Source organism: Notolabrus celidotus, unplaced genomic scaffold (assembly GCF_009762535.1).
Source record: "Notolabrus celidotus isolate fNotCel1 unplaced genomic scaffold, fNotCel1.pri scaffold_195_arrow_ctg1, whole genome shotgun sequence".
Classification (NCBI taxonomy): domain Eukaryota; kingdom Metazoa; phylum Chordata; class Actinopteri; order Labriformes; family Labridae; genus Notolabrus; species Notolabrus celidotus.
In genome coordinates this window covers 10,913-36,132 of record NW_023260052.1, presented here as the reverse complement: position 1 = coordinate 36,132, position 25,220 = coordinate 10,913, and the positions used below count along the sequence as shown (strand labels likewise).

General features: G+C 43.4%; 2 protein-coding genes across 2 annotated transcripts; both read right to left on the bottom strand.

The window, feature by feature from the left end:
• Nucleotides 1–3,575: 3,575 nt before the first annotated feature.
• saga (S-antigen; retina and pineal gland (arrestin) a) lies at nt 3,576–11,521 on the bottom strand. Its single transcript, XM_034678643.1, has 15 exons — nt 11,444–11,521; nt 10,394–10,454; nt 9,965–10,009; nt 9,562–9,761; nt 9,341–9,400; nt 9,184–9,251; nt 8,971–9,106; nt 7,458–7,542; nt 7,304–7,376; nt 7,061–7,198; nt 6,648–6,725; nt 6,429–6,443; nt 5,487–5,539; nt 5,314–5,323; nt 3,576–3,908 (listed from the first exon to the last, which is right to left on the bottom strand). Exons 1-15 carry the CDS (start codon nt 11,489–11,491, stop codon nt 3,785–3,787), a joined length of 1,194 nt encoding a protein of 397 aa, XP_034534534.1. The 5' UTR covers nt 11,492–11,521; the 3' UTR covers nt 3,576–3,784.
• A 4,137-nt stretch (nt 11,522–15,658) lies between these two features.
• cldn15la (claudin 15-like a) lies at nt 15,659–24,807 on the bottom strand. The gene is made up of 5 exons (XM_034678644.1): nt 24,340–24,807; nt 19,859–20,023; nt 19,649–19,730; nt 17,165–17,278; nt 15,659–16,120 (listed from the first exon to the last, which is right to left on the bottom strand). The coding sequence occupies exons 1-5, from the start codon at nt 24,554–24,556 to the stop codon at nt 16,042–16,044; spliced, it is 657 nt and encodes a 218-aa protein (XP_034534535.1). The 5' UTR covers nt 24,557–24,807; the 3' UTR covers nt 15,659–16,041.
• Nucleotides 24,808–25,220: the final 413 nt, after the last annotated feature.

Here is a 25,220-nt window from a genome sequence, read left to right as displayed (position 1 = left end):
TTTCTTTCTTTCTTCTTTCTTCTTTCATCTTTCTTTCTTTCCTTCTTTCTTTCTTTCTTTCTTTCATTCTTTCTTCTTCCTTTCTTTCTTTCTTTCTTCTTTCTTTTTTTATTTCCTTTTTCTATACTTTTTTTATTCACTTCTCTCTTTCCTAATTTCTTCTTTCTTTCCTTCTTTCTTTCTTTCTTTCTTTCTTCTTTCTTTCATTCTTTACTTTCTTTCTTTCTTTCTTTCTTTCTTCTTTCTTCTTTTCTTTTTTCTATTCTTTCTTTACTTTCTTTCTTTCTTTCTACTTTCTTTCTTTCTTTCTTTCTCTTTCTTCTTGCTTTCTTCTCTCTTTCTTTCTTTTCTATTCTTTCTTTACTTTTCTTTCTTTCTTTCTTACTTTCTTTCTTTCCTTTCTTACTTTTTCTTTCTCTTTCTTCTTTCTTTCTTCTTTCGTTCTTATTCTTTCTTTCTTTCTTCTTGTCTTTCTTTACTTTTCTTTCTTTCTTTCTTTCTTTTTCTTTCTTTCTTTCTTTCTTCTCTTTCTTTCTTTCTTCTTTCTTTCTTTCTTCTTTCTTTCTTTCTTTCTTTCTTTCTTTCTTTCTTTCTTTCTTTCTTTCTTTTCTTTCTTTCTTTCTTTCTTTCTTTCTTTCTTTCTTTCTTTCTTTCTTTCTTCTTTCTTTCTTTCTTCTTTCTTTCTTTCTTCTTTCTTTCTTTCTTTCTTTCTTTCTTCTTTCTTTCTTCTTTCTTTCTTTCTTACTTTCTTTCTTTCTTTCTTTCTTTCCTTATTTCTCTTTTTCTTTCTTCTTTCTCTCTTTCTTTCATTCTCTTTCTTTCTTTCTTTCTTTCTTCTTTCTTTCTTTCGTTCTTTCGTTCTTTCTTTCGTTCTTTCTTTCTTTCTTCTTTCTTTCTTTCGTTCCTTCGTTCTTTCTTCTTTCTTTCTTCTTTCTTTCTTTCTTTCTTTCTTTCTTTCTTTCTTCTTTCTTTCTTTCTTTCTTCTTTCTTTCTTTCTCTCTTTCTTCTTTCTTTCTTTCTTTCTTTCTTTCTTTCTTTCTTTCTTTCTTCTTTCTTTCTTTCTTTCTTTCTTCTTTCTTTCTTTCTTTCTTCCTTCTTTCTTTCTTCTTTCTTTCCTTCTTTCTTTCTTTCTTTCATTCTTTCTTTCTTCTTTCTTTCTTTCTTCTTTCTTTCTTTCCTTCTTTCTTTCCTTCTTTCATTCTGTCTTCTTTCTTTCTTTCTTTCTTTCTTTCTTACTTTCTTTCTTTCTTTCTTTCTTCTTTCTTTCTTTCTTTCATTCTTTCTTTCTTCTTTCTTTCTTTCTTTCTTTCTTTCTTCTTTCTTTCTTTCCTTCTTTCTTTCCTTCTTTCATTCTGTCTTCTTTCTTTCTTTCCCTTGTTCCTTTGTCTTTGTGACTCTCTTTGTTTTTCTACCTTTCTTTCTATCTCTCTTTGTTTCTTCTTCCTTTGTGTTTCCTTTCTGGTTCATAAAGCACACCTGCTGCAGGTAGAGACCAAGCTAACACTGAGCCCCTCAGATAAGAACTCAGCCTGTCACAGGAAGTCATCACGCCATCTCTAAAGACACACAGCACAGGGGGAAACATGGATTCTGAATGTCTCACGGTCCAACACTAATGTTTTCGTCTCTTCATCGTCTGGTCAACAATAATAAACACACGTTCGTCAGAGTTTTTATTATCAGTGATGCTCATTAGTTCGTCATAGTCTTGTTTTCGTCATGATGAAGAAGGAGATTAACACTGATGCTGCCTCATATTTCAAGTTTTTATGATAAAGTGAGAAGGAATTCCTCTGCTGCCCTCTCAGTACAGACCAAGAAATGAACGTAATGACCCCCAAAAGATCAGCTGATGCCCGAATGGATCGACCAGTTTTTATTCTCACAGCGTTAAAACAGCACATTCACTGAAAGCGAAGAACTCATCATTCTCTTCCAGAGCCGCTCAGACACAAACAAACATTAAAGCAAGTCTATATCAGGTCACAAGGATGCATGACTTCTTCTACTCAAGGAGCATATCAGTGGTTACACATGAGAGGGCTGCACGATAACTCACAGTTCTATCGCTGACGTCACCCATTTGTGTCCGAAGCAGAGTTTTGAAGCCGATCGTCGGTGGACGCCACGTCAGGAACGCTGACTCTACTTAACCTTCAGTCAACCAAGCACTTCCAGAGACAGCCTCAAGTGGACGCTCGAGGAACTGCAGTTTTTAGGACTTCCACATCAGCCGGAGTTTGCTGCTTGGACTCCAGGATGTTTTTTAATTCTGATGAACGTTAGAGGTGAAGCCAATGCAAAGTGTCTACACCCTGCACTTTCTCGAATGGCCAGCAGGGGTCGACTGTGATGGACATCTATTAGAAAACAAGCCTTCCCCTCAGCTGATTTCAAAATATCCTCATCAGATATTTAATGATGGTCTAAAGACGTTTATGAGGGATGCATCCGGCTGAGAGTCTCCAGTTAACAGGGTCGCCGTTTAAACCAAAACACCGGCCGATCTCTGCGATCACGGCTTTTTGAGTTCCAAAGGATTTTAAAGCCGTGTTGAAACGTCTTTGCTACTCGTGCTTATCTCCTCTCACGTGTTGATTCAGTGAATCCATCTGTGATGAAATATAGCACCATCTAAAACAGACCAGCTGAGTCTCTTCATGCTAACAGGCTAACTGTTGTGTTGATTCATTCATTGCTTTTTACATGTTTTTAACCGCAGACGCAAAATGTTCCCTTTCTTCATGTTTTTCTTCTTTTGGAGCACAATTTCAAATTTGAGGAAAATTATTTTTTTTCGACAGTCAACTTTTTTTTCAATTTTTTTTTGTCAATTTTTCTTTTTTCAAATTTCAATTTTTTTTTTTTAATTCAAAATTTTAATTTTTCAAAAAAAAAAAAAAAATCAAAAAAAATTTTCAACATTTTTTTCAATTTTTTTTTTTTTCAAATTTCTCTTTCAAACTTTTTTTTCAATTTTTTTTCAACATTTTCAAAAAAACACTCAGTCATTGTTTTTTCCATCTGTGATGAATGTCATTCGTCTCTGTTTTACTGCCCTCTACTGGTCTGGTGGTGTAGTGTCAAAGGATTTTAAAGCCGTGTTGAAACGTCTTTGCTACTCGCGCTTATCTCCTCTCACGTGTTGATTCAGTGAATCCATCTGTGATGAAATATAGCACCATCTAAAACAGACCAGCTGAGTCTCTTCATGCTAACAGGCTAACTGTTGTGTTGCTCAGAATGATACCTGCCTGTCCGTCTGCTTCTATGGTGTCATATTTATTCCCGCAGTTAACACTTTATGGTCTCAATCTCTGGGTCCAGGTCTTCCTCAGAACAGCATGATGTTTATTTGGTACGTAGTGGTTCCATGTGGGACCTGTCAGCCAGGACAGCTAGCAACAGGAAGTTAGCAACACTCAAATGCCCAAACTGTGGCTTCAAAACTCTCATTCACAATCCAATGGGTGACTTTAAAAAGACCACGTCCGTCTTTGGGGGATCCTGTGAATAAACCCTGAACATAATTAAAAAGCAGAGGTCTGTGTTCATCAGGTGGAAACAAAGCGGACTCTCTTTGCTTGATTTAATTCGCTAAATACTAACAGAACAAACGAATCCTTCTTGCTTTTGGACTTTTCTGCCCCCTTGTGGTCATCAACAATAATGCATACACAGTGAAGTATAGGTATGTGCTACCAAAGCATGCTAAACCACCATATGGCCCCTTCAATAACTTTTCTATCACACACTGAGGCGATTCAAAGTCCCGCTGTCTTCTCTATTTCTCCGCGGGCGCCATGTCCTCGCCACCCGACACGTGTCCTTCCTCATCCTCGTCATCGATCATCCCCTTCAGGTAGGCTCGCTTAAACTCCAGGAACTCCACCTCCTCCTCCATCTCGCTGCAGGGAACACAGACGGAGGAGAGCGGGGTTAAACAGGGTGGGGACTCTTCTACTACAGAGCCATGCTGCTGTAATCTGTGCAGGATGTGGTTTGGCGTCGTCTTTCTGAAATCTGTTAAGGTGACCGTAGGAACTTTACCCCTGAACTACGTGCGTTTTGACCGGTGGACCCAGGGTCTAGATTTAGTTCAGGGGTAGATAATCTCCCCCTTAAAAAGCCCCTACTAGGCTGTTAGGGGGGTAGTACTTTTCAAAGGTCCCGGGACTTTCCGGAGGCGGGGCTTGTGATTCTCTTGATTTCTCTTTCTTTCATTAGTTTTTATTTGTTCTATCTTTTTTGTATGTGTGTGTACTTTTCAAAAGAAGAAGCTGTGATTCTCTTGATTTAGCAGCTTGTAACAGTAGTCTTCTCTCAGCCCACCGTGAATGCGTCTCTCCTCCCGGTGTTCTGGTTTTAAAAGTGACCCTATAAACTGGAGACCTTCAGCTGAGCGTAAAAAAAAAATTTTGTCAACTTTTTTTTGTCAAATCTTTTTTGTCACAATTTTTTTTTACAAAATTATTTTTTTACAATTTTTTTTTTACAATTTTTTTTGGGTCAAATTTTTTTTTGTCACATTTTTAAAAAAAATTTTTTTTTTTAGCATTTTTTTTTTCAGTTTCATTTTTAATTTTTTTTTTGTCACATTTTTACTTTTTTTGTCAATTTTTTTTTTTTCAAATCTTCCAAAAACCATTCACAGTCATTGTTTTTTCCATCTGTGATGAATGGCATTCCTCTTTGTTTTACTGCCCTCTACTGGTCTGGTGGTGTAGTGCATTTACTTTTTTTTCCCTCCATACGTCACTGGCCTGATTTACACAATCTACCCGGGACTTCAGCCCACGGTTGAAACGCAGACAACAATGGGGGACCAGGAACCTTTTAGTTCAGGGGGAAGCAGTTCTGGGGGCTAAAAGACCCCGGGACTCTTGGTCCAAATGCACCTTAAGGTCTTCCTGAAAAAGGGCTCAAATGGTTCTTAATAAGTGCCCTCTTAAAGACGAACGTGTTTGTAAAGATATGCTTCAAACTGAACGACAGAAAGCAGAGAGCACCCGGAGGAAAGCTGACACTGCTGATGAGGTCAACAGGAGCTGATAGAGGACGGCTTCCAAAAAGAGCTGACTCAGTGATAAAAGAACCTGCAACCTGATCTGTCTGCTGGAAGTACCAAACAAAAGGGAGGACGGATGGAGGACAAATACACCAAATATGACGATAAACAGGGCCGTGTGCGTGCAACCTGCAGGTCCCTCCTCGCACAGAAACACTGTCCTGTTGGTTCCTTCACATCTGGAGGGACTGAAGCTTCTGCTGGAATCAAAATGCATCAATCTTTGAATTAGGAAACGACCTTACCTCTCCTTCACTGTGAGCAGCGTTAAGACATAAGAGAAACAGCACAAGGTTTAGATCAGTTTGATTGAATTCCACACCCTCACCACCTTAAAACAAACGGAGCTCATTAAATGTTAGAAAGACTTTCCTCTGGATGTATGAAGTGATATTTTAGTCTGAAGAGGGCTCCGTACCTGCGTCAGGTTTAGGATGCATCAGTTTGAAGGGGACCTCCAGGCTGACTTCACTGAAAACAAACAAGAACAAATGTTTCAAACAGAAACATGGACACACAATCCTCCACATCACAGTCACCCTGACACACTGAGAGATCCAAAGCTTTAAAAAAAGATCAGTTTTTTAATATTGTTCTGTCTCTCAACTTGGCCTCATCCATGTATTGCGGTTTCTTCACTTGGGGAGACTTAAGAGTAGCAGTGATGAGATGAAGAGTTTCCATTTACAAACTTAAGAAAGAAAGGTTGAAGAAATACTCCCAGAGTTCTTTGCACAACTGTGGCATGTTAAAGAGGGGTGATGGTGTCAATGCGTTAAATACCTGATTCTGATTGGCTGAAACCCCGTAACAATAGAAAAAAACACCAGGGACAACCTGATCACACACAACATGTCAAATCAATCTGCAGAGAATAGAACTGAACAGATCAAAGGAGAATAGAATGGAATAGATCAAAGGAGAATAGAACAGAATGGAACAGATCAAAGGAGAATAGAGCGTTCCGTTTGATCAAAGCAGAATAGAACAGTGATTAATTCTAGACAGTAAAAGTGACACCAGGATGTATATATATGTACATGTAGTTGTAAATGTCACATGTCCCCTCTGCCTGTTGACACTGTGGTAAAAACTCTCTCTATAGCTCATTTTGAGCTGAATTTATACACAACTCACCTGTTTACATTAGATAAAGGACTAAAGGGAGGTAGAATTGGGGGCGTAGCCTATCTGTGTGACAGGTGGGAGCTGCTAGGTGTCCCCTCAGCTGATTCAGCCCCTGATCTTTAACCTCTGGGTCGTTTTTGTGGTGTTGGAGCCTTTTGGAGATAATCTGTCTATCTGTGTGTGTTCGCTTTATTGGACTAAGAGTATGAGTAATGTAAGTAAGAGGACCCACCTTGATCCCATCATCCTGTGAGCGTGGCGGAGACACAGAGGAAAGTTGTCAGGAGTGAAGAAGAAACTCTCAACGTAACAAAGACGACAGAGAACATCACAAGTACGAAAAGAAGACATGTCTGTGCAACAAACATTAGATCTCAATGAAACAGAACAACTACCATCAACCTGTACAGTCTCACACACACCATCACTGAGACACGCTGAGGCCACTCACCCTCCCACGATGAGCTTCACCATGACTCTGTATGAAACGATGATCCCCATCACCTCCTGCAGCACGCCCTCCTTCACACTGACAGAAGAGAAGCATCGTTAGGATCACACTGAGGCGTCTGTGCTGGCTGCGTGTCCGACTGCATGTCCGACTGCGTGTCTGGCTGCGTGTCTGACTGCATGTCTGACTGCGTGTCTGACTGCATGTCTGACTGCGTGTCCGGCTGCGTGTCCGACTGCATGTCCGGCTGCGTGTCTGACTGCGTGTCCGGCTGCGTGTCTGACTGCATGTCTGACTGCGTGTCCGGCTGCGTGTCTGACTGCATGTCTGACTGCGTGTCTGGCTGCGTGTCCGACTGCATGTCCGACTGCGTGTCCGGCTGCGTGTCTGACTGCGTGTCTGACTGTACTCACATCGTGGAGGAAGCCAGGTTTGTGTCTTCATGCTTCAGCTTGCCGTCCAGAGCGATGCCCCGTCTCTCCCTGTTGTTGACCAGCAGGGGCAGCAGAGCGTAGACTTTGGTCAGAGTCGCTCCAGGAGGCACTGAATCCCTGAGACACAGAGACACACTGAATGACTGAATGTTCTCCAACTCCTCTTAACGGACTTAAACAACACTACAAGTTAGAAATGTTCTGATGTGTGCTGCGTCTCACCCCGGCTCCTCGATGGCCACGGATTTGACGTAGCTGTCGTTGGAGTACAACACCACATTGGAGACCTGATCCACTGAGGAGGAAGTAGAGTCTGCATTTACAAGTCCTACAAAGGTCTAAGTCTGGACATGTGAGCACCGGAGAAGACGTTTACCAGAGACGATGATGTTCTTGATGTTTTTGCTAGAGTCGTTCGTAACGTTGACGTGGACTTTGATGACCTCACCGTGGTAGTACAGCTGGAAGACGAGACAAACATGTTTACAGCAGAGTATCACACCGCTGTGTTACATACTCGATTCTGATTGGCTGATCGACCATAACAATAGAAATAAACACAAGGGAGAGATGGAACGCAACGGAACACATCAAAGGAGAACAGAATGGAATGGAACACATCAAAGGAGAATAGAATGGAACGGAACACATCAAAGGAGAATAGAACGGAACGGAACACATCAAAGGAGAATAGAATGGAACGGAACACATCAAAGGAGAATAGAACGGAATGGAACACATCAAAGGAGAATAGAATGGAATGGAACACATCAAAGGAGAATAGAATGGAATGGAACACATCAAAGGAGAATAGAATGGAACGGAACACATCAAAGGAGAATAGAACAGAATGGAACACATCAAAGGAGAATAGAATGGAACGGAACACATCAAAGGAGAATAGAACGGAATGGAACACATCAAAGGAGAATAGAACGGAATGGAACACATCAAAGGAGAATAGAACAGAATGGAACACATCAAAGGAGAATAGAACGGAATGGAACGGAACACATCAAAGGAGAATAGAACGGAATGGAACGGAACACATCAAAGGAGAATGGAACGGAACACATCAAAGGAGAATAGAATGGAATGGAACGGAACAAATCAAAGGAGATATGCTCGGCAATTGTCCTTCCGGACAACATATATCGATCTAACATCGTTTTAAAAGGTAATAAATCGATTGTATCCATACTAGGAAATAACACATTGGATTTAAGCACAGCAGACTTTATATGGTTGTGTTTTTTTTACATTTTAAATGATAAAGACTTTAAATGTTACTCAATTCAGGCTGCCTGTCTGTGACGTCATCGCCACGCGCCAGCAGACAACTAAACATAGCATGGCGGACGGCAGAGGAGAAGCCGGCGAGCGAGAACTTATCAAGACACCACTGCGGTCCAGCGTAAGGAAACACTTTGGCTTTTGGAGATGGAGATGTTCTAAATAAGTCGCTCGCTGTTTGTAGGATGTCAGGGTCAAGTAAAGTTACCACGGCAACACCACAAATCTATCCAACCACCTACTAAGGCGTCATGGGATTTCACACAACGCCGACCGTTCAGGCGCCTCTTGCAGCGTTCATCAAGGTAACATCAGCTCTGCAGAAGCCTCAGGCCTCCCCGGCATGTTCAGTCAGAGACGAGGACAAAACACGGCTCGGGACAAAATCATCAACAACAGGACTCTAGGACTGTCCAGGATCAAGGTGTTTATCTCACAGTCACACTGGAGGAATTTTTGGCTGAAAAGTCACTGAATAGTTTTGGATCGTATCGTTCTAAAGGAACCAATATCGTCCTATAATCGTATCGGTAACCACGAATCATGAGACGAATGGAATCGTTGTTAAAAAGAATCGTTACACTCCTACTGAATACCTCTTTATCCAGACTGGCCTTGACATGCAGCGGTTTCTCCGACATGACAAACTCCTTGGTGGTTTCCACAGAAGGCGCCTCTTCCTTGCTCTCTGGGGCGTACTGGACCTTCCTGAGCAGCAGCTTCACCGAGCTCCTGAGGGAGGAATCAGAGATGATGTAGAGGAAACACAGAGTCTGGGTTCTTGTGCTCCTTCTTCTTCAGAGACTCACCGTCCCTGGACTTTACTGTCCTGGCTCTCAGCGCTGAACGCTTTTATCTCAAACTCCACGGCACATTGCTGCGGAGGAGGAGAGAGGAGGCGGGGTCATCGTTCTGTAACGTTTTTACTACATTGAGGTTTTTTATATTCCTGAGTTCAGATCTTACCTTGCCCACATCGTGGGGCGCTGGCTGCAGAGCCACTGAGCAAGGCAGGTTGTCCGGAAACTAAGGAGGCAGAGACTGTCAGTCAGTCTGCTGTGATAAATTCATGCATCAGCTTTCACTTGCATGGTTATGTTTTTCCACCTGAACGTATTAAAGTGTTCATTCTAAGAGAACACATGTCCTGCTTCAACCCCGGAGGATTCCCTGAATATACATTTCACCTCAAAGAAGAACGGATGGGCGTTGTCTCCCAGCTTGCGCAGCAGCTTGGCTTGCATCGTGGTGTGGACTCCCTTCTCACGGTCCAGCAGAGGCGGGTACACCTGGCGAGTGGACAGGTACAGCTCCCTGCGGAAAGCGATCCCCATCACGTCCATGTCGTCTCTGCCGTAGCGAAAGGTGCAGGACAGGGTGACGAACACTGAGGGACGGAGACACGATCACAGAAATAAGAGGAGGAGGAGGAGGATGTGAAGTGGAGATCCAAAGACTGAAATATACAACGTGTAAAGAGTTGTGATGTGGCATGAAGTCTGTCAGATTCTTAAATCTGAAAGATACGGACTAGAAATCTGGACAGAAGCTTGATATTTCATGTGTTTATGAAAGTGTTTGAAGACTGACCTTTCCTCCCCTGCAGAGCCTCGGGATCAATGAGGATGACGCCATCTAGTGGTTAAAAACGATGGTGAAGGTTTTGCTTAATGGAGCTGTATTTAAATAATATAATATAAGATAACATGTCATCAAAGATAAATAAGGAGCCTCTTTTTTCACAACAGTTTAGGGTTTTATTAGAGATAAAAGGTTGTTATTCTAGAAATGATCCCTATAGAGCTGTTACATCACTCTCTCTACACACACACACACACACACACACACACACACACACACACACTGATGATGACAGGGATTTAAAGCAGTGGTAGAACAGCCCTCCTGTGTCCTGTGGGGTAAACTTCCTGTTTACTTCTCGTCTCCATTGATAAAAACTAACTTTGACCAAACAGACAACAGGAATTCTGGTCTTCTCTTTTTGTGGTGGAAACTCACCGACGGGATCCACAGAGTCCACACGGTCCACAAAGTCTCGTCTCCCCATGTAGACCCCGACCTGAAGTAGAACAGAGGCTTTAAAAACCTGACACATCCAGCTTTCAATCCTACGTGTGCCGCAGTTCATGAAGTGGTGACTTCCTACTGACCTTATGAGGACCGGGTAGATAAGCAGCTGATCTGCTTTACAGAACTAAACTCAGGGAGGCGGCCTTTTTGATTTAATGACCAACACTCACTGATCCCATTAAAATACCAACAAACACCAGGGACAACCTGATCACACGTCATATCAAATCAATCTACAGAAAGGAGAATAGAACGGAACGGAACACATTAAAGGAGAATAGAATGAAACACATCAAAGGAGAATAGAATGGAATGGAACACATCAAAGGAGAATAGAATGAAACACATCAAAGGAGAATAGAATGGAATGGAACACATCAAAGGAGAATAGAATGGAACACATCAAAGGAGAATGGAATGGAACACATCAAAGGAGAATAGAATGGAATGGAACACATCAAAGGAGAATAGAATGGAACACATCAAAGGAGAATAGAATGGAACACATCAAAGGAGAATAGAATGAAACACATCAAAGGAGAATAGAATGGAACACATCAAAGGAGAATAGAATGGAACACATCAAAGGAGAATAGAATGGAATGGAACACATCAAAGGAGAATAGAATGGAACACATCAAAGGAGAATAGAATGGAACACATCAAAGGAGAATAGAATGTTCTGACGGATCAAAGCCAAATGACAGCAGTGATTTATTCTAGACAGCAAAAGCGATTCCAGGGACGACCACATGTACATATATATTTATAAGTGTATATATATATATATATATATATATATATAAGTCAATATATGTCAAACTAATCTGTGTAATGGAGTCCTCACATGGTGGACAGAGCTGTTCCTGGAGTACGCTTTTTCATCATCACACATGGTATTAAAGCTGCGGCAGCATCATGCATTAACATGATTACCTACAGAGCACTTCTAACACCTCACCGGGATGTTCCACTCACCGACTTGTCCTTGCAAATCTTCTTGAAAACAACATTTTTGGGACTCATGGTTGTTTCAGATTGAGGGCAGCGACACCCCGGTACCTGAGAGAAACAGAGAGACGCAAACATCTTCAAACACACTGAAACCAAAGTTCTCTCAAATCAATCAATCAATCAATCTTTACTTGTATCGCGCCAAATCACAACAAACTTTATCTCAAGACTCTTTTTACAAACAGAGCAGGTCTAGACCACTCTATGTCAAATTATGAACAGAGACCCAACACCAAGACAGGATCAGACTCAGTCTGACCCCACCTTAATCCACCATGAGCATTACACTTCTCAGTATTTAACTAGTTACAGCGGACTATGAATGTTATTCTGATGGTATAACCCGCCTTTCTTACTCCTTTCTTACTTATCTAGGCAGGAGCAGCAGGAGCCACACCACAGCTACCAGGGTGAGCCCAGGCCTAAGCTCAGCAGCAGCAGCAGCAGCAGGAGCAGCAGAGCAGAGTAAGACTACTGTTGATGTGGAAAAGCTAACAACAGTCAGAATTAGGGGTGGGAATCGAAAACCGGATCAGACTTAGAACCGGTTCCTATTGATCAATTCCATCGGAATCGTACACCTCAAATGTTATCGATTCTTCTTAACGATTCATATCCCAGAACGACGTCACGTCACGGTACGTTGCATTACCTCACACACTCTGCGACGCAGAACTCCTAGGTTGGGTAAGCTCGGGGTTCGCGTCGGGCCGAAGTGGAGAAGGGTTCCATGTGAACATGTTCACACCCCCGCCTACCTCTCCCCTTTTGGATGCTTTCTCTCAGGCTCACGCGGCCGAAAATGAGGCACCGAGAGCGGGTAAAATACCTCCACGATGACCCCTGGAGGAAAAGCGTTTTTCCTCTCCAAATTCAAAGTCTTTTCCTCCAGGCTCCAGGGTCCACGTCTGGACTCACGTGGCCGAAAATGAGGTGAACCTATTGTTCAGTATGTTCAAGTTGAATATGTTCATGTTCAGTCTTGTGCAGACATCATTTTGGGAAAAATTAAATGCTTCCTTTTGGTGCAGAAGACTGTGCAGAACTACTTTTTTACCCCCTCAAAAACATACTCAGGAATCGTTAGGAGAACTGATAAGGAATTGGATTGATAAGCAGAATCCACAATGGCATTGACATTCATTAAATCTTATCAAGGCCCACCCCTAGCCTGAACTGAGCAACATTTTTTTCAACACATTTTTGATCACTAATATGGTCTTTGAAATGAAACTGATTGTCTCTGCTCCCGCCGTGTCTCCAGCATCATCAGGAGTGATAGAGGGCTTGTCTCTAATGAGGCTCATTAGGGGGCCCCCAAGTCTTGTTGAAGGATGTGAGAGATCCTTTCTGTGAGAACCTCAGCTTCTCCTATTGCAAACATTGTGAAACGTCCTGTATCCATATATTGTGAGTCGGAGGAGATGCAAATTGTATTTTAATGTAACTAAACCTCAGATATACAAATGTTTAAAGTGAGACAGCATATTCTGAACATCTCAAATAATCCGGACTCTCACTGTCTGTGTTTATTGATTCAAGAAAGCTGATGGGTTTGTACAGACTTAACTCTGCTAATCTTTTAATCCTTTTAAAACCTCCTCAGGTGTGTCTCACGTCTTCACGATGATGCATAAAATGTCTTTCATGGTGTCGTCTGAGACGGGCGCAGAGAAAACGTACGACACACAGCGCTGTAACTTCATTCGTACATTTATCTCCAGATTTACTGAAAATCAAAGCGGCCACGGCGCAGGGGGAAAGCGGGTCATCCACAGGATCAAACACATCGTAAATGTCCAGGTACTAAACAGTCTGTGGCTTCCCCCCGTCCCAGTGCCTCTAAAAAATGTGTTCAGGTAAGATACTGGATTAATTGTTCAGAGTAGTTTGGATTAAAGAAGCCGCCCTCCTCGTACTAAATTAATAAACCAATGGGGACTCGACTCGGACTCTAACAGTGAGGACTCTGGACTCAGACCTGAGGTTTGGTGACCTGACTACAACACTGGTACACACATACACTGTAAAAGCATGAAAGTAAATAACTGTATAAATATCTACCTTATAAGTTTTATTCAACACATCTTTCAGTGCACTTAAACAGCACAGGTGCACATTTTTGGTGTTTCAGTATTTAAAGGCACATTTTAGATATTCAGATATTTTAAAAAAATGACAAACTGAGTAGAAACTTGTAAAATATATCCGTTTGAAAATGCTTCCCTGCAGGGTCAGAACCAGAAAGACTCACCTGAGTTGCGGAGAAGGACGGACAGTGCGATGCTGCTCAGAGAAGCTCTATATGTGACCACCTGCTGTCGGACCCCTCAGCACCGTCAGCCAATCAGAAGAGCCGTGGTGTAAGCAGGTACTCAGCAATAACAGACCCCCTCCCCCTCCCCCTCCCCAAATCCATAAAAAGCCAACATCCAGACGAACGCAGACTTCATGAGGACAAGCGGAGGGAGAGGATTGGAGCGGGTTCCCCCTCAGTCAGCACAACACAGAGGGATTACAGAGAGAGAGAGAGAGAGAGAGAGAGAGAGAGAGAGAGAGAGAGAGAGAGAGAGAGAGAGAGAGAAGAGAGGGATTATTGTTGACAAATAACAATATGAAGTTCATTTTCAAGTTTATGTATTACCAATCTGGTCAAAACCTCAAAAAACAAGCAATAAATACAGGATGCCAGAAACGTCCTGATTACTTCCCCTCTGCCTGTTGACACTGTGGCAAAAACATCACTTCCTGTTAGTTCAGTTAAAAATGTCTGATTATATATATATCTGATATTTTGTCCTCTGTTGAGTGCCTTTGTATTCGTCTACGCATCAGCAGGTCTGAGCGGTCGACAGTCTGCGGATCTATAGATAGATGAAGTGATGGTGAGCAGCTGTAATCTGCTGTTCTGCTGGTCAGCAGGTAAACACACACACACACACACACACACACACACACACACACACATACTCACAGGTGGATTACCGTCCTGCACCACATGAATCATCATTATTACACAGGAGATTACAGCACACACACACACACACACACACATACACACACACATATATGGTAGAACGTGCAGAAACAAACATGTGTGTCACAGAGCCATGCTGCTGTAATCCGTGCAGGATGTGGTCTTGCTGAAATCTGTAAGGTCTTCCTGAAGACCTCATGGTCTGGATGGCAGCATGTGTTGCTCCTAAACCTGTAGAGATGGTTCAGTATTAATGGAGCCTTCACAGATGTGGAAGCTACCCATGTCATGGACTCTGATGATCCCCATACCATCAGGGACGCTGGCTTTGACCTGTGAGCTGATAACAAGCCGGGTGGTCCCTCTCCTCTTTAGAGCGGAGGACACAGAGTCCAGGATTTCATCAGACCACAGGACAGTTTTCCACTTCCCCTCAGTCCATCTCAAACGGGACCAGGTCCAGAGAAGTCTCTGTGGTTCTGGATCATGTTTATATATGGGATGCAGTGACTTCCACTACAGAGTCATGTCTGTGTTTAATGCAGTGACTTCCTCTACAGAGTCATGTCTGTGTTTAATGCAGTGACTTCCACTACAGAGTCATGTCTGTGTTTAATGCAGTGACTTCCACTACAGAGTCATGTCTGTTTTTTAATGCAGTGACTTCCACTACAGAGTCATGTCTGTGTTTAATGCAGTGACTTCCACTACAGAGTCATGTCTGTGTTTAATGCAGTGACTTCCACTACAGAGTCATGTCTGTGTTTAATGCAGTGACTTCCACTGCAGAGTCATGTCTGTTTTTAATGCAGTGACTTCCACTACAGAGTCATGTCTGTTTTTAATGCAGTGACTTCCACTACAGAGTCATGTCTGTGTTTAATGCAGTGACTTCCACTACAGAGTCATGTCTGTTTTTAATGCAGTGACTTCCACTACAGAGTCATGTCTGTTTATAATGCAGTGACTTCCACTGCAGAGTCATGTCTGTTTTTAATGCAGTGACTTCCACTGCAGAGTCATGTCTGTTTTTAATGCAGTGACCTCCACTACAGAGTCATGTCTGTTTATAATGCAGTGACTTCCACTACAGAGTCATGTCTGTTTATAATGCAGTGACTTCCACTACAGAGTATTGTGTAATGGTTCTTGAATATGAGCAGGTAGAATCCCTGTATCTTACAGAAACAAGAAACTGAGGCTCTTTTTGTGAAATAAACACTTTATTTAGAGAATCATTAACAATCATCTTCACACCATCACGTATTAAGATTCAAAATTTATGATTTAGCCACAAAAACTCTTAAAAAACAAGCACATATTTTAAAAAGGACAGAGAAAGAGCTACTTCTTGTTGGTTGGAAACTGGTCGGACTGCTGATGACACCAGAGGGAATAATATGTTTGTTTTTTATTCTGAAATCAGGCTATGAAAAACAGCTGCTCCCCTTTTTAAAAAAAACAGCTTCATCAGGGGTTAAAACTTTGTTTTTATTAGTCAACATAAATCAGGTGAAAGTCGGGCCTTCAGATATTCACTGTGAGCTGATGAAATGTCCTGAAACAGGAAGTATGACGGGGTGTGTTAGACGTAAGCTCGGGCATCTGATTCTGACTTGGCTGTAGCTGTGTAGACTTTCTGAGGCTGGCTTCCGTAATAACCGCTGCGAAAACAAGAGAGACAACGTTAGAAAGTTATTCAAACGTATGTTAGCTTATACAAATCAGACTTTAGCTTTGTTACTCTTTGGAATTATTTTTTTGTGAAATCCAATCAAGCATTCTACTGGGTTAGGGTTCGGCTTCGTCAGCTCTTTTTGAGGTAGAACTGGATTGGATCAAGATAGAGACTAAAGATCAAGGATAAACCAGTGCTCTAAATGGGACTACATACTTTGTCCACAGGGGGCACCAACATCAGAACCAGTGGCGGTTCTGGGGAGGGGCCAACAGGGGCCAGTGCCCCTGTAAAACTGAACCTGGCCCCCCTTGTGGCCCCTCCTCCACACCAAACAAATATTACACAATAAAAAAAGCTTTGGTATCACACCGATGTTACAGGTGGAACACATGCATGTGGTACTTGGTTCCAGTCCCTTAGAGTGCTAAGGGACTCATGTTGAGTGTAATCAGCTGCTGTCAGTCTGCATGTTGATCTAGTCCACAGTAGTCTATATGTCTAGTATAAAGGGATGCACTGATGTTTTGCCAGTTTGTTCTCAGCCGGTCCTCGTCCTTCTCAGTCTCTTTTGTCAGGGTTGAATGTGTCCCTCTGACAACACCCTTGGCCCCAGCCTGCCCCCCCCCAGTAAAATTGATCTAGAACCGCCGCTGATCAAAAGACACTGAAAGGTCCTCACGGCTCTAAATGAAATGTTTTATGTTTGATACGAGGCTACCCTGTGAAGTTTTATGGATGCTTGACCCCTTTTATTCAGAACCCTAATGTCTGGAGCAAAGCATGAACATGTCTCCTCATGAATGTTCCCTTATAGACGTGAATCCACACTTTGATTTACTCTGTTTCTCTTGATAAAGTGTAAACCCCATTTGTTTCTCGAGATCTTGACTTATGTTCTTGTTACCTCCAGATAACAGACCTGCTTGTCTTATCTAATCTGATTCGAGTCCTTTATTTTAAATAATCTGATTGAATGGTTTAATCCAGCCTCGAATAACAAGGCCCAGGTAAGGTGTGTTGCACTTACCCTTTCTTGCCTCCAGGTGACGCTCTCTTGCAGGCACTGCAGAGGAGAGCTCCGCCCAGAATAGACAGACTGGCTCCGCCCCATCCTATGTACAGACCGGTACCCAGCTCAAACCTGCAAAAACAGGAGGGAGTGAATCAGTCCTGCAGGAAATCAGTCCCAAATCCTGCAGTTCCTCCAGTGTCCACTAGTGTGTGTCTCCTACAGTGAGTCAGTCCCCATAGAGCTCCATGTTCAAATGTAACAGCTGAAATAAACATGTTTACAGCCTGGTACAAAAACAGTTTGGGTCTCTAGAGCTCGTTTCCCTCTTCATGACGACTGTACGGCAGAATTTATAAACAACTCACCTGTTTACAGCAGATTAAGGATTAAGCTAAATTTGAGCTAAGCTACAAGTTTCTTTTTTAAAGGTGACATATTCTGCTCTTTTTCCTCAACATATATTGGTCTAAGAGGTCCCCAAAACATGTCTTTAAAGTTTATTGCTAAAAAAACTCTTTAAATCAGATTCTGGTCTGCCTGTAAACCCCTCTTTTTCAGCCCTGCTCAGAACAGTCTGTTTTCTGTGTCTGTGCCTTTAAATGAGAATGAGCTCTCTGACCACGCCCCCTCAGGAAGTGGATGTGGCCTCGGCCGTCCAGCACGTTGATCTAATGTTTCCATGTTGGCTGAATATACACGGCTGCTCACAGACCCGCGTTACTTCAACCCTCTGAATCTGATCCAGAATCTGATCCTGACGGAGAGGCGCCTGCAGCAGGACCTTTCTGAACCATTGGTCACAGATTTAGTGTTTCTTGTTGTTTTATTTGTCAGCATGTCGACGTGTGTCTTGGTACACAGCTACCAACATGTAGCTATGTGGCTATGCTAACTAGCACTAGCACTTTTCCATGAAAACTAAAAGTCATCCACTAGATCTTCAAATCTGCAGACGTGGGGAGTCAAAGCGACCTTTGTGTTTATTAAGACAGCCTACAACTAGCATGCCTCTCTCCTAAGCTCCTTGTTAGCACACATGTGTGCAGGGAATGAAAAACAGAGGAGGGGTTGAGTTTGGTTCTGGTTCTGGTTCTGTTTGCTTGAGTTCGGTTGTGGTTCGGTTGTGGTTCGGTTGTGGTTCGGTTCTGGTTCGGTTCTGGTTCGGTTCTGGTTGTGGTTCAGTTTGGTCCGGTTCTGGTTCGGTTCTGGTTCGGTTATGTTCTGGTATGGTCCGGTTCTGGTTCGGTTCTGGTTCTGGTTCGGTTCGGTTCGGTTCTGGTTCGGTTCGGTTCTGGTTCGGTCCGGTTCTGGTTCGGTCCGGTTCTGGTTCGGTTCTGGTTCGGCTCTGGTTCGGCTCTGGTTCGGTTCTGGTTCGGTCATGTTCTGGTTCTGGTTTGGTTCTGGTTCGGTTCAGGTTCGGTTTTGGTTCTGGTTTGGTCCGGTTCTGGTGTGTTCCGGTTCTGGTTCGGTCATGTTCTGGTTCGATCCGGTTCTGGTTTGGTTCTGGTTTGGTTTTGGTTGAGTTTGGTTCTGGTTCTGCTTGCTAAAGTTTAGTTCTGGTTCTAATCCTAACCCTAATCCTAGCCCTAACCCCAATCCCAATCCCAACCCTAACCCTAACCCTAACCCTAACCCTAATCCTAACCCTAACCCTAACCCTAACCCTAATCCTAGCCCTAACCCTAACCCTAACCCTAACCCTAACCCTAACCCTAATCCTAACCCTAACCCTAATCCTAGCCCTAACCCTAACCCTAACCCTAATCCTAACCCTAACCCTAACCCTAACCCTAATCCTAACCCTAACCCCAATCCCAATCCCAACCCCAACCCTAACCCTAACCCTAACCCTAACCCCAATCCCAATCCCAACCCCAACCCCAACCCTAACCCTAACCCTAACCCTAACCCTAACCCTAATCCTAACCCTAACCCTAATCCTAACCCTAACCCCAATCCCAACCCTAACCCTAACCCTAACCCCAACCCCAACCCTAACCCTAACCCTAACCCTAACCCTAATCCTAACCCTAACCCTAACCCTAACCCTAACCCTAATCCTAACCCTAATCCTAACCCTAACCCTAACCCTAACCCCAATCCCAATCCCAACCCTAACCCTAACCCTAACCCTAACCCTAACCCTAATCCTAATCCTAATCCTACAAAAGATCCTAAATTAAGAACCGTTCGGGAGTTGAAAGAATCGGTTCTTCTTTGGGAGCCGAGTTAAAAGAGCCGAACTTCCCATCACTAGTTTGTAGACATGCCAGGGACACATACTTCAGGTAGAGAAGCATTAACCTTTAAAATGTAATTCCAATGCTTTGATATGAAACAGATATTCAGGTAAGGATTACTTTACTCATGTAGAGATATTGAACAAACAACAGTTTTGTTTTCCTCTTTTAAAGATAAATTCAGGTTAAAAATCTTTCTTCAGTCGGCGTTAATGTGGAAGAAACACTCGTCACACGTGTGTGTTTGGGTTTTCCTCACCTCACCCCACCGAAGAACGGGTCGTTGAAGTCCTGCACGACTCTGAAGGCGTACCAGGAAACAGCTATCATGCAGCACAGACCTGCCAACACACAAAGACATTTCACACCATGACATGTGAGAGAGAATAAAAGAGAGACAACACAAATAATACAAAGAGTTTCAATCGACACCATTAAGCCGTCCTGCGCTCCATTCCATGAAACTCACCACCAAGTATGCTCAGGATGCCTCCGGTGGTGGCGATCTTGGCCTTGGATTGGTCGGTGGTGGAGCCGATCTTGATGCACTTGAGTCCCAGCAGAGACACGATCATGCAGCCGAGGCCGAGCAGCAGAGAGATGATCATCATGGCCCGACACGCCTGAACGTGAGCTGCAGAGAAGGAGGAGAGAGGAGTGTGAATCATCGGAGGAGAATAACTGAAGGAGAGGTGCTGCTTGAGATTGAGATTGACTGCAGATTAATAGATGCATGGATGTCTTCATCCTGCAGCAGGTAAACAGGCTGTAATGGCTGCAACATCGTCCTCCATAGATTAAAGTAATGTTGGTGGACTCTTAGAATAACAACCTGAGCCTGCCAGGGACAAACACAAGAACTGTTGGTGGACTCACTTTGATCCATGAAGGGTTATGTTGCAGACGTTACAGCCTGTTCACCTGCTGCAGGAGGGACTGATTCTAAATGAGTTTTCCGTTGCTTAGCGCCGCTGGAGTGTCTGCTTGTTGCAGCAGCTCTCTCTTGGTTGTTCTTCTATCTGTTTAGTTCTCTTTGTATTTGGAGCCTGTCAGGACCTTTAAGGACTCATCTGTTGGACATGGACACCAAACTGACTACGTCTGCAGGGGTGTTTTACTCTTTTTGTTCCTGTGTGTGTCCGGAGATCCTGCGTGTAACCATGGTAACATTGTTTACATACGAGATCAGCTGTTAGCAGCCCGTAGCATGTCGATGCTAAACGATGCTAGGCCCGATGTTCCCTGTGAGCTGAGGAGAAGGAGGCAAGGATGCTGGTACTGAGGTGCAAGCTAAGAAAAGACCACATGGACCTGTCCTTCCACCCACCGGTAGGATGAATGTAAGATCTATCTACGATAAGGTGGACCAGCTAACCCAGCACCAGAGTAGCATCATGCTAACAGAGCTAACACCGGACACGAACGTCACCTGCTGTGGGCGGACAGGATACAGGAGAGCCAGACTGAACTAACTGGGGAAGAAGGCCAGCTCAGTCCTGGACCCTGTGGAGGTGGTGGCTGACAGGAGGATTATGGCCAAGCTGTCGTCTCTGATGAACATTTCTTTCCTATATATATTCTTGTTAAATTCTTGTTCTGTACACCTTCTTGTTTGCTGCTGGAACTCTTTGACCTTCTACAGATGTTCTCTGTATGGATAGGACAGCTGGAGAGAGACAGGTGTTGTGGGGAGTAGAGAGCAGAGGAAGAGTGTGCAGGACATGGTAGAGGCCGCTGTACAGTACATGGGGCGCACTCAGGCCCACAATCCCTATCGCTCTGTATTCTTCAATCAGGTATCATGATGTATTATTTGAGAGCTGTTTCACAGTTTACCAGCCCTGATGTATTTAGATATATGGGAACAAGTTTCACAGTTAGCATCTCCAGCGTTATAAAGATTAGAGGTCAGAGGTCACAGATGTTGAAGTTGTAGAAACATGAAATGCAGTACGTAGGTTTGAATGCTCCTCCAAGAATCGCCACCTTAACGTGGAGGAGGGGTTTGAGTGTCCCGGTGAACCCGGGAGCTGTGTTGTCGGGGGGCATCAGCCCCTGGTAGGGACTCCCATGGCAAATTGGTCCCGGGGGGAGGGGCCAGACTAAGGGGCGATTCAGAAAACCTCCATGGAACAGCAGAAAGGGATGAGAGAGGGAAACCAGGGAATGCTGTTGGAGCCAGACCCGGGGGGGGGGGGGGGGGGGGGAATGATGATAACATGGAGCCACCACCACCACCCTGTGGGCCCACCTTTCGCAGGGGTAGTCATGGGGGTTGGGTGCTTAGGAAGCCGGGTGGCGGACCGGGTAGGAGACCTGGGAATGCTGATCCCTGGCGGCATAGACTGGCTGTTGGGACGTGGAACGCCAACTCGCTGGCGGTGAAGGAGGCGGAGTCGGCACAGAAAAACTGACCAACCAAATAACAATCGTAAGAGCGCCGACGCTTCGAAGATATGTTTGTATGATGACAACGAAGGAGGAAAACGAGCAAGTGGAAGTGACATAAAGGTGTGTGTACGTGTGTGTGTGTGTGTGTGTCTGTGTGTGTGTGTGTGTGTGTACACCCTAACAAGATCATAAAAACCTGCCTCGCCTCTTTATGATCCTCTGACAGTTTCAGGATAATAAACCACATCAATAACCACATCTCTTTATGTCAGACATTATTCCTCTTCTCTCAGAGCTCCAGAGTTCAGAGAGGTCAAACATGGACTGGACTTCGTGAACAACAACCTGTACGTCTTGGAGAAAGTTCTCTACAGTGTGCAAAGCATGCTGGATCCACAGCGAGGCAGAGCGGTCTAACAGCGCCACCTTTTACCTCTTTTCTCCCTCAGTGAGGTATAATCCTGCATTTCAAGAACACCGTGGTTTATTAAGGAGGGGATGAAGCTGAGGAGGGCTGGTTCGATTGAAAGACTCCTCAATCTAAGACAACAGAGACCAGAGGAAGTCTCCTTGCTGTGGACAGTGAGTCGACAGCGAGCAGGGTGGGACTACACAGAGCTGCACATCAGCATTAAAAGTACACATAAGACTTGTGACTTCCTGATTTCTGACAGACTCGTTCCCTAAGGTTGGAGCCAGAGCATTAGGAGCGCCTCCTACTGGCTGGCTGCAATGTAGGTCATTAAGCTGCCTCCTCTGCATTCACAGATATGACGTGGGTCAAACCGGATCCCGTCTACAGCTGCATCGACGGGCAGAGACATCAGACATTCTAAAGCTTTAAGTGAAGCCATCTGAGTCATTTTAAAACGAGCTTTAAAACTTAGTGTGTTTAAACATATGTGTTGATACTGGCGCCCCCTCTGGATGAAGTCGGTAGTGTTCCCTAGGATGACAACTGCATTTCCCATGAGCACCATCACACACTGTGTTTAAGATGCCTCTCTGTGTTGATCAGTAGCTACGTTAACAACGGTAAACTTTGATATGATCAGAAGATACGACCTAAATTCAATAACCAGTCTGATCCCTGATGATCTTATTTCACTCTGAGGGTCCTGACGGGGCATCAGGGTCACAGTGAGACAGTCTCAACATCAGTTAAAACTCCACACTGTGCCTTTAAAGTAGTCTCTACGTCACGGGGGAGTAAGTCAAATTCACGTGAGTGAACACAAACTGAAGTGAAGATGAATTATAAGAGTCCACTGCAGCTGATGGAGATATTCAGACTTTTAAACATAAACTAAAAACGTATTTATTCAGTCTGGCTTTTATTTAAGGTTGAACAATTTTATTACTTACCTTTTACTATAATATTGATTTAAATGTTGCTTTATTATTTAAGTAATTTTAATTGTTATCTTATTCTATTTTTATGTATTTATTCATTCATTCATCTACTCAGTTTTATTAATATTTTTAGCCTTAGTTTATATTTTTCAACTCTTATCCTGACCCTTTTTAAATCTATTTATTTTAACTATTTGTATTCTTAATTTTGATGCTTTCACTTATTATTTAACTGGTGCGTATCAGTCTCTATTTTATTTGGGTTGCATTTGATTTGTATGAAAGGTGCTTTATAAATAAAGCTTGATTGATTGATTGATTGATTGATTGATTGATTGATTGATTGATTGATTGATTGATTGACTGATTGATTGATTGATTGATTGATTGATTGATTGATCGATTAGCCACCGTTCTTTTGGTTTCCCTCCATTTAGGTGCCAGTGGAGAAGAAGGCTCAAAATGGCGGCCAGAGATAACACAACCATCGTATGAAACTAGACTCAGCGGTAGAAAAAAAAAAAAGGAAGTAATTTAACTTGTAAAAAAAAAAAAAAGATACAAAGTAAGAACATCCTCTTTGTTCCTGTTTTTACTCTTTTACTCTCTTTAAACTTCCTCAGCTTCGTTTGAGTTTCGGCGGGAAGCTTGCGGTCGTAAAAGAACCCAACCTTTGATCGGGGGATTCTGAAATGGGGCCACATAGCATGCTGGCCTAGTTTCAGTCCAACAGGTCTGAATATACATGTATGGTTATATTTCATGACATTTTCATGAAGAACCTGAACAATACAAACAAGACGCTTCAGTGGTTGGTTCTAGAGATGAAGTTTTATGCCGATGACTGATTCCTCTCCTTCATTTGCTTTCTGACGTAACCTTGACCTCGATACTCTCGTTCACGTAATCCCCCGTAAAAGGGGAGGGAAGTCTGCCGTACGTGTTTCTTACAGACTCAGTTACATAAATCTTTCTAAATGAGGGTCAAATATGTTTTCTTTATATTTGGTTTAGACAGATTCCCCTCAGAGGAAAAGGCGGACTTGGACTCTTAAAGAGGCAGAGCTCAAAAAGACTTTCTTCTTTCTCAGAAATCAGACAATAAATCTTCGTCTTCAGACGTTTAATCGGATCTTCCGTCGTCGCTCTATGTACTCTATCGTTGTATCCGCACATTAAGCCGTAGGATAATAGTTCTTTTCTTACCAGGAAGGGCGAGTAAGGACTCAAAGTCTCGGCACTCGGCGATGCCGCCGCTGTTCTCGGCGCAGGAGTGCCACAAGTTTTCAAACTGCCTCTGGGAGATGATGACGCTGCCCGACACGGTGGAAATCTTCCAGTAGTCGTTGACCAGAGCGGTTCCAGTCAGCAGCCAAGCGATTATGCTCATGATGAACCCGGTTGCTTCCACAGCCGTCGACATGATGGCAACGTTTCCAGAGAACTACTTCGGTTGAAATCCTACAAATTGTTTAAAGACGGTGAAGGTTTGCTTTTTAAAACGTAGGAGGATCTCAGGGGCCGAGGTTTCCTGTCGATGAAGCCTTCACGGGGTGAAATCAGAACCAGGTTTTGGCTGATGGAGCCCAGGTCTCTCTCCTTCTGTTACTTCTTGCTAATCTGACGTGTGTGGCTCCAACAGGAGGACTTTACACTCTAACAGGGGCCATAAACTGTCAGGAGCCGCTCCCTGTAGCTCCCCACCGCCTTTTTGCTCAGTATTGATGATGATGATGATGATGATGATGACGGCAGTGAGTCTTCAACCACACCTTAGATAACCTTAAAACCACAGATAAGTCAGTGTGTGGACATGAAGCCTGCTGAAGTCATATACAGCCATGTAAAGAGTATGTTTGGAGGTTAATGGTTCAAACTTGGTTTATTACTTATCACAGATGTTACATCAAAATACAGAATCTGTACTCATGGGAGTTGTAGTACAGGAAGAGGTCTGGTTTCTGTTTGTAGTCCTAGTAGTATCGACCAATCAGGAGTCAGCAGGAAAAACAGTCAGTACGGAGAGCAACAGCAGGAGGAGCACAATCCACCGATCCCTGCTCCCCTGGTTGTTAATCTGAGGAGGA